Source organism: Herpailurus yagouaroundi, unplaced genomic scaffold (assembly GCF_014898765.1).
Source record: "Herpailurus yagouaroundi ecotype Mexico unplaced genomic scaffold, PumYag 28, whole genome shotgun sequence".
Classification (NCBI taxonomy): Eukaryota; Metazoa; Chordata; class Mammalia; order Carnivora; family Felidae; genus Herpailurus; species Herpailurus yagouaroundi.
This window is the reverse complement of record NW_024412376.1, coordinates 122,828,729-122,841,842: the sequence shown is the minus strand read 5'-3', so window position 1 is coordinate 122,841,842 and position 13,114 is coordinate 122,828,729. Positions and strand designations below refer to the sequence as shown.

The window sequence follows — 13,114 nt, the reverse complement described above, 5'->3', positions numbered from 1 at the left end:
CATTCTCTTCCACTATAGAGTGCCCTTCTCATATGGTTGGGTAGATGACTGCTTGCAACCCTAGGCCTCTATCCTCATAACTCCCCATGCAAGAGCATAATAGAGAACTACCCCTCCAGATCCAATTGGGAAAACTCTGGTGAAGGACTTTGGCCCACATGAGGTCAAGAGCCCATACCTTGTTTGGGTCCCGGTGTGCACTGGGGTATGGCATTGTGATTGGCCAACCTGGGTCACATGTCTGATTCTGAGTAGAGTGGGGATTCTGTGGTGCTGTGAGTAATTGGTCTACCAGGACCATATGAAGTAGGAGGAGTTCCCCAAATGTAAAGGGGTTCAAGAAGAAGAGAGCAGATAGAAGCAAATGTTTCTTCAGTCCACTGTGTGCCAAAAACACAGCTCAAGCAGCTCCTTCCTCATCCCCTAAAGGATCACCATTGCAAGGTCGTTTGTGTAATGGAGCTTTCTTGAAGGTTGATGATTTAATCAATCATGCCTACATAGTGAAGCCTCCATAAAATCCCAAAAGTACAGGATTCACAGAGCTTCAGGATTGGTGACCACGTGGAGGTGCTGGGAAGTATAGTGTGCCCAGAATGGTCATGGAAGCTCAGCACCCCTACCTTCTATATCCTCCATATGGCTGCTCCTGAGATATATTCTTTACAACAGACTGGACATCTAGTAAGTAAACTGTTTTCCTGAGTTCTGTGGACTATTCTAGGAAATTAATCACATCCAAGGAGGTGACCCTGGGAACTTCTGATATAAAACATCAAAAACTTGGGGCGCTGAGGTGGCTCAGTCAGTTAACAGACAACTCTTGGTTTCGGCTCAGGTCATGATCTCATGGTTTGTGAGTCTGAACCCCATGTCAGGCTCTGTGCTGTGAGTGAGGAGCCAGCTTGGGATTCTCTCCATCTCTGTCTGTCTGTCTGTCTCTCTGCCCCTCCTCTACTGGTACCCTTTTTCTCTCTCTCTCTCTCAAAACAAACAATTTTTTTTAAATTTTTTTTTCAACGTTTATTTATTTTTTTGGGGACAGAGAGAGACAGAGCATGAACGGGGGAGGGGCAGAGAGAGAGGGAGACACAGAATCGGAAACAGGCTGCAGGCTCTGAGCCATCAGCCCAGAGCCTGACGCGGGGCTCGAACTCACGGACTGCGAGATCGTGACCTGGCTGAAGTCGGACGTTCAACCGACTGCGCCACCCAGGCGCCCCACAAACAATTTTTAAAAAACCACGTTAAAAACATGTCTCCCCTCAATATACCATAATATTGAAGTTAATAAGAGGTTACCTCTGGGTAGAGGAATCATGGGTAAATTTTATGGATTTTGTTGGTTTTATTATATGTTTCTGTTTTTTACTTATCTCTACTTCCACAATTAACAATTAAAATTGGTTCAAGGCAAACAAGGAAAAACAGCCTGCTGCCCCTGTGCTCTTTACCAAGAAATGCAAAACTCTTCCCACAAGCTTCCCACCTTCCCAACCCCACCCAAATCTTCATCCTAAGCCTCACTGGCCAGAGGGTATCACATGACCACCACAGCTCCAAGTGAGGTTAGAAAAATGAGTATTTCAATTTTCCAGCCTCTACAGCCTTGCCAGAGAAAGGTGGTAAAAGAGAAAGGTGTTTGGAGTATTACTGGTCTAAGCAGCCAACACTATATGCAATAGCAGAACTGGGACACCAGGTGAAGAAAGAGGGGTTGTGCAGTTTTTCTCAGTCTGGGGTGGGTGTTATCACTTTGGTGTGTGGCCCTGGGTGTCCCCATACAGAGGACACATACAGGTCTGGGTTCTCATACAGGTCTGGGTTCTCATTAAGACTTCTCTCAGGCATCAAAATGATCCTTGCCCCATTCTTGTTAGCACTTTATAGCAATAGTAATTATTATTACTATTTACAAAATGCTTTTTTTGAAGCAGAGTATTTCCATCCTTGTATTACAGTTGAAAGAGTAAACTCAGGAAGGTTAGTATTATTAACAAATCTGTATTTAAAAGGGCACTGACTTTCCCTGTCACTGCTGAGCCTCCAAAGCAGAGGCTCTAGTACATTCAAGATTCACCTCTACCTCTTCCCCACCACCAGGGGCAAGGAAGGCATTGCAGCTGGTGGTATAATAGAGGTTGATACTGCTTTACCAGAAGTGCTGAAGACTGGCCTCATCTATGATGGCCTAGCACAGGGAATTCCCAAGCTGCCGAAGCCTTAGACAAGCACCAAGCCCATCTGGTGTGCTTGCATCCGACTGTGATGAGCCAATGTATGTCAAGTTGGTGGAGGCCCTTTGTGCTGAACACCAAATCCACCTAATTAAGGTTGATGACAACACAAAACTAAGGGAATGGGTAGGCCTCTATAAAACTGTTGGAGAGGGAAAACCAGAAAACAGTTGGTTGCAGTTGTGTGGTAGCTCAGGACTACGGCAAAGACTCTCAAGCCAAGGATACCATTAAGGAGCACTTCAAATGCAAGAAATGAGTAAATAAAAAACTTGGCACTTGTTTAAACAAACTAGTTAATTAATTAAAAGGACACAGAATTTCATTTTCTCCCAGCATGTGCCATTCTTGACTCTTGGGCCTGGTGAACACAGGAAGTGATCCTTCTGTCACAAATGGTGCTTCTTGGTGCCAAGGTATACTCTCTGCCCAACTGGTTAACACCTCTTGTCTTGGGTGCATTGTTCTTGAATCATGTCTCTGGTGTGCTAGAAAGACTTCTGACGTGGGTCTTAGACATGGTTTAGTGTCTCTTTCGGGACCTGACATGGGTAAATCACTATGCTCTGCATCTGCTTTGCCCAGAGTCTTTTTTTTCCTGTTAGCCACTGTCTGTGAAAGTAAAGAAAGTTCTCTCTATGCAGGTATTTATTATGTGCACACATCCTTGCCTCATCTCCACCTTCTCCTTTTATTCTTTCCAGAAAGTGATGTCAGCATCCAGCCCTGGTGCTGAGAGATGCTGAGGGCACCACTAATTAGGTTGCAGGGGAACATGCCAGATGAGGCTATTCTTTCAGACCCTGGGTTGCTGTGTGTTGTTTACAGAAGAAATGTCTTAAGGTAAAGGGAGAGGAAGCTTGCCAAGGACGTTTAATGGGATCTTGTAAACATTTGTATATTGAATGACTGTTAGTGTTTCTTATTCTGGGCTCTTTATTTTATTTTATTTTATTTTATTTTATTTTATTTTATTTTATTTTATTTTTTTTATATATGAAATTTATTGTCAAATTGGTTTCCATACAACACCCAGTGCTCATCCCAAAAGGTGCCCTCCTCAATACCCATCACCCACCCTCTCCTCCCTCCCACCCCCCATCAACCCTCAGTTTGCTCTCAGTTCTCAACAGTCTCTTATGCTTTGGCTCTCTCCCACTCTAACCTCTTTTTTTTTTTTTTCCTTCCCCTCCCCCATGGGTTCCTGTTAAGTTTCTCAGGATCCACATAAGAGTGAAACCATATGGTATCTGTCTTTCTCTGTATGGCTTATTTCACTTAGCATCACACTCTCCAGTTCCATCCACGTTGCTACAAAAGGCCATATTTCATTTTTTCTCATTGCCACGTAGTATTCCATAGTGTATATAAACCACAATTTCTTTATCCATTCATCAGTTGATGGACATTTAGGCTCTTTCCATAATTTGGCTATTGTTGAGAGTGCTGCTATGAACATTGGGGTACAAGTGCCCCTATGCATCAGTACTCCTGTGTCCCTTGGATAAATTCCTAGCAGTGCTATTGCTGGGTCATAGGGTAGGTCTATTTTTAATTTTCTGAGGAACCTCCACACTGCTTTCCAGAGCGGCTGCACCAATTTGCATTCCCACCAACAGTGCAAGAGGGTTCCCGTTTCTCCACATCCTCTCCAGCATCTATAGTCTCCTGATTTGTTCATTTTGGCCACTCTGACTGGCGTGAGGTGATACCTGAGTGTGGTTTTGGTTTGTATTTCCCTGATAAGGAGCGACGCTGAACATCTTTTCATGTGCCTGTTGGCCATCCGGATGTCTTCTTTAGAGAAGTGTCTATTCATGTTTTCTGCCCATTTCTTCACTGGGTTATTTGCTTTTCGGGTGTGGAGTTTGGTGAGCTCTTTATAGACTTTGGAGACTAGCCCTTTGTCCGATATGTCATTTGCAAAGATCTTTTCCCATTCCGTTGGTTGCCTTTTAGTTTTGTTGGTTGTTTCCTTTGCTGTGCAGAAGCTTTTTATCTTCATAAGGTCCCAGTAATTCACTTTTGCTTTTAATTCCCTTGCCTTTGGGGATGTGTCGAGTAAGAGATTGCTACAGCTGAGGTCAGAGAGGTCTTTTCCTGCTTTCTCCTCTAGGGTTTTGATGGTTTCCTGTCTCACATTAAGGTCCTTTATCCATTTTGAGTTTATTTTTGTGAATGGTGTGAGAAAGTGGTCTAGTTTCAACCTTCTGCATGTTGCTGTCCAGTTCTCCCAGCACCATTTGTTAAAGAGACTGTCTTTTTTCCATTGGATGTTCTTTCCTGCTTTGTCAAAGATGAGTTGGCCATACGTTTGTGGGTCTAGTTCTGGGGTTTCTATTCTATTCCATTGGTCTATGTGTCTGTTTTTGTGCCATGGGCTCTTTATTTTAAAGATCGAAAAAAATTGTGCCTGCATTGTGGGTAAGAGTTCAGAAGTGTAGACTACTGTCACTCCAGGTTGGGTTGGCCGACCCTGCTAGTGGTCTTTCCAATATCTACCCTCTTCTTCTTTCTAACCAACAGAACCCTGTTTTGTTCAAGGCAGCAATATGCCCAGTTAAAAATGTTCACTTTCCTAGCCTCCCTTGCATTTAGGCATGGCCATGTGACTCAATTCTGGCCAATGAGATGTAGGTGAAAGTTGCTAAGTGGGGGCCTCCAAGAAACCTTTTGTAAAGGGCAGAGACTTAGCTGGCATTTGCCCCTCCCCCTCTTTTTTTTTTTTGTTTGAAATGCAGACTCAATGGCCAACCATCCACCTGGTATCCATGAACACAAAAGCTACATGTTAAAGATGACAAAGTAGGAAGAAAGAATGACCATAGGTCCTTGACAACATCAGGGAGTCACTTACCTGCTGCTATCCCATATAAAAACAATCATGTAATCAATTAAATAAAAAAGCCTATTTGGTTAATACGTCGTAATTGAGTTACTGGTCCATGTAATCAAATACACTCTTAACTGATAGACTATTTAGGTATTTAATGTGCTGTAATAGAAAATGGACACAAATTGCCTGAGAGAATGTGCTGCTCACCCTCACATGTGCATATACACCACTTGGGGACCTTGTTAAAAATGCGGGTCCAGATTCAGTAGGTCTGGATTGAAGTCTGAGATTCTGCATTTCTCAGAAGCTTGCAGCTAATGCTGATGATGCCAAGCCTGGACCACACTTTGAGTAGCAAGGACTTAGAAAATGACAGCTCTTTTGTCAGTCTGCTCCTGTGTTGGAGCTATTCTGTTTCTCTTTGATATGCTTATTTGGTTAAAAATCTGGAGAGGACTCAATGCATTTTCAACAAAAAGGCTTTTATTTAGAATATCATTTCAGAGACAAAAAGCAGTTCATTTTGTTTAGTAAAATACATTTAACAAATGCATTTAAATAAGGTAAATTCAAGACTTTTGTGGATTTTTTTCTTACTTGATCTTCTGCCAGGTGGAGTTTCTGTCTTCCAGCCTAACTGGGTTCTTTCCAAGTTAATGCAGCTATAATCCAAGGAAGTGCTTTATGAAATCCAAATGACTCAAATCTCCCTCTGTATTCTCACTTAATTTCAATGTATTAAATGCAACATAAGGAAAACCACTTAGGAAAGTAGAATTGGAAGGAAATGCTCCCCCTCCTTGGTCATGTTATCTTTTCAACAGAGGCCTTGCCTACTCTGAAATGGATGGCAAAAATAAATTGGTACTGGGAGGTGATGGTCAGAAGCAAACCAGATGATTTTCACACCATCTATCATCAAGACCCAAAGGGAAATGCAAGCCCCACCACTTTCCAGCCAAGACACTTCTTTACACAGAAGCTACATATAGCTTCCTATTGTCATTTTCATTTCTAGTTATGTACATTTAAAAAATACAACATTGTGTTAAATAGCAGGACAGCTAACAATGGAACACACAGCACTACACTGAAAAACCAAAAAAGGTTGGTTAAGCTGAGGAGAGAAACAGCGGATGGTCTTCATGGAGGGAAGCTGCTGGTGCCCACCATCTCCTTAGTCTGTCACGGATCTGCACTCTGAGGGTAGGCCTTCCGACCGCCGCCACTGAGCCAGGCGCTGCTTAAACCATTTCTGGAGGAGGGAAATGTATAAAATTACTTGTCACATACTAAACAAGTGAAACATCCCTTCCCTTTCTACAAGGTAGCCTCTGTGGTCTAGCTGGAAAGGAGGAGCAAGGAATGTGTCCATGGGAATGGTTTTTCTCATTGTGATACTTGTCTTCCCTGCTTTGGGACCTTTGCACATGCTATTTCCTATGCTTAGCATGTTCTATCTTCATGCTTTACCTGATGATCTCCCTCTCATCCTCAGGTCTCTATTTAAATAGAACCTGCTCGACAAAGGCTTCCCTAACCACCTGATCTAAAATGGGTTCTCCACTCATCTCCTTATTCTCTATTTTAATACTTTGTTACCTTCACAGAATTTTTAATATCTGGAATTACTATGTTTATTCACTTGTTTGCAGTCTACATTTCCTTCTAGAAGATCCATGAAAGCAGAGACTGTATTCATCTTATCATCATTGATTGCATACTTAGGCCCTTAGCACAAGGGCTTAACAGAGATTAATTAGTGTTTCTTGAATGAAAGAAAGAAATTGAAGCATCTCCTTGATGCCCCAGATAAATCTCTATAGCCACTATATCTCAGCCATGTGTGGTGATCTCATCAAGGACCCTGGTCATTAGAGGTGCTTAGTAAGTACTTGTTAAATAAAATGAATGGAAAGCAGAGTACTGGGCAACCTCAGGGCACTTCTTGGGGATCCATGGAATAGATTAGCCCAAACTTTCCTGCTGCAGGGCTGCTGAGCAGTGAGAGTAGAGTGGGCCCTCCCAGCTTACTCAGAATCTTCTAGCTCTGTGTGACCCAGATACTCTCATCTCACACAAGAGACCATGGATTTAGGGAAGGCCCCAGATGGGATGCTTCTAGACATGATACCCTGTGAGGGCTAAAACACTTAAATAAGTTTTTTTAATGTTTATTTTTTGAGAGACAGAGACAGAGTGTGAGTAGGGGAGAGACAGACAGAGAGGGAGACACAGAATCTGAAGCAAGCTCCAGGCTCTGAGCTATCAGCACAGAGCCCGATGCGGGGCTCAAACTCACAAACCGTGAGATCATGACCTAAGCCAAAGTCGGACGTTTAACCGACTGAACCACCCAGGTGCCCCTAAAACACTTTTTTATGTTGTGGGGCTGCCTTTTATTATGCTACTGAGGGGTGGAGGGTTCTGCAAAGAGAAGAAAAGGAGATAAGAGGAGATAAGAGTTGGGAATAGGCTAGGGTATGGATCAGGTTGTCCAGGAGGAAACTGGGATTTCTGAAAAACAACGTTGAAGAGGAACTAGTGAGGAAACAAGCAGCATGTACTGATCCTCATGGGAGAGGATGAATCAGAGGGCCCTGTGGGAAGTCAGACCACCAGGCTTTATTCTTCTGTTTCCCAGCCTTTCACACATCATGGCATACATTGAGAATGATGATATTTTCATGTCACGCTGGTATAAACAGGCAAGTTGCTTGGGTAGGTGACCACTGGGGGCTCTGTAGTCCCGAGTCCTACCAATAGGAAGCTCTATAGTGATCAACTGGCTATGAGAACTTGAGGAAGCTCCTTAAAAACAGTGCCAGTCAGTTCAACTCGAGAGGTAAGCTTAGAGGGTCTTTACTGTCCCTTCTGGGGTTTTTTAAATTCACCTATTCTAGAGGTAAGCACATGAAGGCACAGAAAAGAATCAGAAAGAACACAGCTATAGGATGGACACCAGACCTGTGCTGTGCTGATGGAGATGGTATGGTAAGAAATATCCAGAGGGCTCAGACTTAGTATGGCCAGATGCAGATTCATCCTCAGGACAAATAGGGTGGGCTCTAGGGTCATGCTGGGGAAGGTCTCATCTCCGCAGAGATCTAGGGAACTGAAAGGCAGTTCAGCATAAGCCCAAGATCAGAAGAAAGGGTGAGAAACACTGGGGAAGGAGTGCTTCTAGGTGTCAAGGCCTGTAGAGCTAGAGGGAGTGGGGCCACAGAACCATTTAGGGCTCTGCACTAAAGCTAAGCTGGCTGAAGAGCATGGGACCATACTTATAACTTGCCCTAATTGTACAACAGAGTTTACACACTAAAATGCCTTACAAGGCTATCAAGACCAGTTGTCTTATACTTTGTACTGTGGGGTGGCAGCAGGGAAAAGTAATCTAAAACCAGGGGCAGCAGACTACCTGTAGGGGAGACTTCTCTTTGAAGGTTGCTCTCCAGGTGCCATTTTCTGTTCCTGGAGATCACTAACTTTAGGGAGAAGAGAACTCATGTAACTTTGGTGGCTTTAACCAAAGTTCTATTGCTAATGGTAGGTGCATTTTCTTCTGTAATCTGCGTGTGTTTAGTTAACTCTGGAATCTGATGTGGGAGCAGCACGGCTCTAGTTTCACTAATGAGGTAGCTCTGTGGGGGTTTGGAGGCGACAAGGTCTGATTCAATAGGATTTCCAGTTACTAGGGCTGAATAAATGGCCACGTTTTCAAGACTGACTAATTAAAACTTGGAGGAGGAAAGTTTCATTTTCTATCAGGATTCATTTAAGACAAAATGATTGAGCTGGCCTTATTCAGAAGAGCCACCCATACCTTTCTACTAGTAATGAATATTAATGTACAGTTACCAAAAATAACTTCAGCAAGGACCACATTTGTCAATTGTAGAGTTGGCATCCAAATGCCTAACAAAGTGAACCCTAGTGTTGGGGGATGGGACGAGGTTCAAGAAAAGCTCAACGCTTTTCTAAAGATTTTATATTTTAAATCAAGTATGTTTATTATAATTTAGCAAGCCAGCTGCTCTCCAACAAAAACCACTAAACACCTTGCTTGCTTCTTTTCCCCTTAAGAGCTGAACCTTATCACATCTCACTCGCATCAATACTAATTTTCCACCTGGCTTTATCCTTCCCTTCCTTGTTTCAGTCATCCCCTGGGAAAGACATTCATCCCTCACTGGCTTATAAATGAATGCCCTCATTACCTCACCCCATTGATGGAGATTTATTTACTCTGAGTGAAGAGATGATAATTAGACACTGTGATTGGGAGGGGTTGAGGCAAAATAATATTGTTCCTGTCCTTTTCTCTAGTAACTAACATTTTCTTCTTTTCACGGGGAGACCTTTAGAGGTTTTTATTCCACTGATAAAATGGCCAACAAATAAAACCACTGAGTTCTGGGAATAGTCCCAGGGCATTAAGAGGAGATAAAAAATACTGGAAACCTCTCTAAGAACCAACGCCAACTACACTAGCTTGAATCAGTGATAATAGAAAATGGCAGATCTTCCCGACCTCCCACGGGACTGATAGAAGAGCTTTCCCAGCCCCTTCTCACACTAACTTAAAAATAATAGAGGCACAGGGGTTAGGATTCTGTAAGGTTTATCTAATTTAAATGTAGGAGATATCTTTTTACTGTCATGAGAAAAACCGATCCTAGGATCCCAGCAAATGCAACTTAAAAAGTTAAACATCAGAGCACCATTCACCTCACTCTCCATTCCTACAGGTATCTCCCCATAGCAGAGAACATTGTCCTAGGATGGACAGTCATACAGAGGTCATCAGAGCACCCAGAGAATGGTTCAAACTTCTAGTCCCTCTTGCCCCTGCCAAAGTGTTAGCAATGTGAATCAGCTTTACTTAACTATCTCACAGAAGCATCTCATGCTTCTTTGTCTTCTATTAAAGTAGTACTTGTTCTATGAAATTGAAGAATATGATTCCAATTCTTGAGGTGGGTGGTGTTAGGGGTGAGGGATCAGGCATGAGAAATAAATACTATTTTGGCTTTGGTGATCTTTCCCTGTGGAAAGGGGCAATACAGATAAAGAATAGAAATAGGGGATGTGCTGATACCAGACATAGCTTATATGTAAGCCCAGTAGACCCTGGCCTTCATGGAGTTATTTAAAGAGTCCCTGCAAAACCTTCCAGAAATAAAAATAATTTTATATACACCTGGAAGTTCACCATTCGGCACTATATCTCCAGAAGACACTTTTCAAAGTATAAGTGTTGTTTGAGAAGATTAAAGAAGAAACCATTCTTACCAACCAGTGCACACGGGGGTGGGGTGAGCTGGGAAAGAGTTTGGGTGGAAAGGATGGGAAGTTGGAAAATGAGACCCAACCAAGGAAGGAGTGACAGAGGGCAGACACCCCGAGGAAGACTCTTCCTCTGAACTTGCTAAATTTTATCTCCCTCTGAGCTCTGGGGTCTCAGATGCTTTGTGCATCTACACAGGAAGGCTGTTGGGGGGGGTGGGGGTGGGGCAAGCAGAACTGTGGCAGCCTCAGGGAGGAAGAAGGTGGTGGCCCCATGGCAAGAAAAGGAAGCCAGAGGCCCTGCTCTGAGGTGACTCACCTCACACCCATTCATTTCAGGGTTGCATCTACCATTTGCTCATCTGAGGAGGGCAGAAGAGAGGCAACGGAGAAAAGCTGCCCAAGGGGGCAGGTGAACCTTCCATCACAAGTCTGAATTGACCTCAATCACAGAAAGAATCAGGTGCCCTTTCTTCCTGCCCCTCGCCTAATTTCATTTCAGTTCTTTCATATAAGGTGAATCTCAAGAAAAGATTGAACATAGCCAGGATGACTGTGGTGTAATGTATGGTTTCCCACACCCCACCCCATCCCCCTGGCAAGAAATACAATGTAAATTGAATTTTCAGTCCTCCCCTCCCTCTCCAAGTTGGTTCTCCTCTCTCTCTCTCTCTCTCTCTCTCTCTCTCTCAAGACAACAAGGTAGTCAGGAGTCTGGATTGTGACTCAGACTGCCATGGTTCAAATTGTAGTTACTTCCTAGTTGTGGCCTTGGGCCAGTTTCTTAACCTTTCTGTGCCCTGGTTCTCTTATCTGTCCAACTGAGCTAATACTACCTACCATATAGCACTGTTGTGACAAGTGATTTAATACTTGGAGGGTGACTGGAACAATACCTGGCAAGTATCAGTCATCACAAAGGGCAACATAATTATTCTGCCTTACAGGTAAGGGTGATCTGTGGTGGAATTAGAGGCTGAGAAGAGCTCAGACCCCTAGTTGGTACAGTGCCCACAATAAATCCGCAGACTTCTTTTTAATAGATGAGTTCTTATCTCTGTGATCACTCTTCTTTTCTACATATAGTGTGGGATTTTAAATGATAAAGCTTCAGCAGGCTGCCTCCTCAGGGGGTTCCAAGAAACATGAACTGTTAGACTTGGGTTACAGTAAGTCATCTTCCATTAAGTTCTGGTTAGTCAGACAGCTATTCCCTTTGCTAAAAACAGATACACTTGACTTTCTATCTGACCTAGGAACAGCCGGATTTTCTATGGGCAATTTCTCCAAAGTGCATCTGGCTTAATTAGTAAAAGTCATTTTAGACTTGGGGTCCAGGGTCTTGGTTTGACGATACACTGAAGCACCCTTTACAAGCTTTAAAGCCTCACCTAAGTATGGTTCGATATGAGGAGAGGTCAAAGTGCTTGATGCTCTAATCTATAAAATGGGAAGAATGAGAATGTCTCTAGAGTTGAGACTAGGAGTGTGGAAGTGCTTTGGGCTCCTGTGGGAGAGATGCTAGAGTGGTTCCAAGTAATAGTATCTTCATGCATAACTAATTGTCTTTCCATGACCAAAGGGAAAATAGAAATCAGATAAACTCTGGACAGGGTTTTAAAAAACAAGCAGCTGAAGGGGTCAACATTGCACCTGAAGGTTAATAATCATGGGCATTATTGCATTCACCATCTACCCTAAACAAATTTCCCAATAACACAGGTGCTTTTAAAAATAGATACATCAATCTAATGCATCAATCTAATGCATCCCTTCACTCGTGATGTCAGATGCTTACCTTCTTGGAAAACTCCAGAAAAAAGACTGGAATTTTTTAAAATGTGAAATCTCCCTCGATATATGCAATGTTAGCTCTGCAGCTAAGGGGAAGCTGCAATGTGACCGGGTAGAAAGAGCAAGCTTAAAGACCCTTGCCATCCTGGCGGTTCTCTCCCTCTTGACCTTAGTTTCCTGGGTTGCCAAAGCCAGGACGGAGTTTATAGCTGATCGTTTAAGGTCCCTTCCAGCTTTGAGACTCTGGCTGAGAATACATTTGAGGGCGCTGGGCTCAGAGAGCGCAAGCAGGCACCTCTTCCGAAAGTTGCGCCCACAGCCCAGGGGAGAAGTTGAGTGGCGGTGCCGGGTTGGGGGGGGGGGGGGCGGTGAGAGTGGACCAGGGACGCAGCTCCTAACCTGGCGAGAGAAGAGCGCGTTTCTCCCGGGCTGTGGGGAGAGTGGAAACGCACGGATGAAGGAAGGGTGATCGTGAGGTTTCTGAATGGTTCCTGGGGGAGCTGGGACTGGGGGGCAGACGGGGCGCCCCCGGAGCCGGGAAGCTGGGATGCGGCGGTGGAGCGCAGCGGGGTTTGAACTCCCGGGGTGCCGGCAGAAGCGACGGAAGATAGGGGAAGGGCGGCGAGGTGGGAGTGGAGCGCGAGGGGGACCCCGCATTCGCGAGACGGCCGCGGCGGGCAGGGGGTCGGGGCGCGTGCGGGGCTCACCTGGGTCTCCTCCTCGGAAAGGCCGGCCTCGGCCGCGATGAGGCACAGCGTGGTTGGGTCCGGGTGCTTGTTGACCTTGTTGAAGTTGTACTCCAGGATCTCCACCTGGTCCTCGGTGGGGCCGCTCGCGGTCTCCGCCGACATGGTCTCGGCGCGCCTGCGGGGAGGGAAGGAGCGGCGGCGGTGAGCGAGGCCGCGGGCGGACGGGTAGTGCGGAGGGACGGAGATCCCGGGCGCGGCCGGCTCGGCACCTC

The 13,114-nt window shown here is 44.6% G+C and overlaps 1 protein-coding gene and 1 pseudogene across 4 annotated transcripts in view; one reads left to right on the top strand and one right to left on the bottom strand.

The window, feature by feature from the left end:
- Positions 1-2,032: 2,032 nt before the first annotated feature.
- On the top strand, positions 2,033-3,142 carry LOC121032492 (40S ribosomal protein S12-like; annotated as a pseudogene).
- Positions 3,143-5,534: 2,392 nt separating this feature from the next.
- The window catches only part of HOPX (HOP homeobox), a 31,042-nt gene continuing 23,462 nt past the window's right edge, over positions 5,535-13,114 (bottom strand). For all 4 annotated transcript variants that reach the window (XM_040482795.1, XM_040482789.1, XM_040482810.1 and 1 more), the window contains exons 2-3: positions 12,861-13,017; positions 5,535-6,328 (exon numbers count right to left, since the gene is read on the bottom strand). In XM_040482795.1, the coding sequence (XP_040338729.1) occupies positions 6,251-6,328; positions 12,861-13,004 (222 nt within the window). In that variant the 5' untranslated portion in view covers positions 13,005-13,017 and the 3' untranslated portion in view covers positions 5,535-6,250. The remainder of the gene's footprint in view (positions 6,329-12,860; positions 13,018-13,114) is intronic.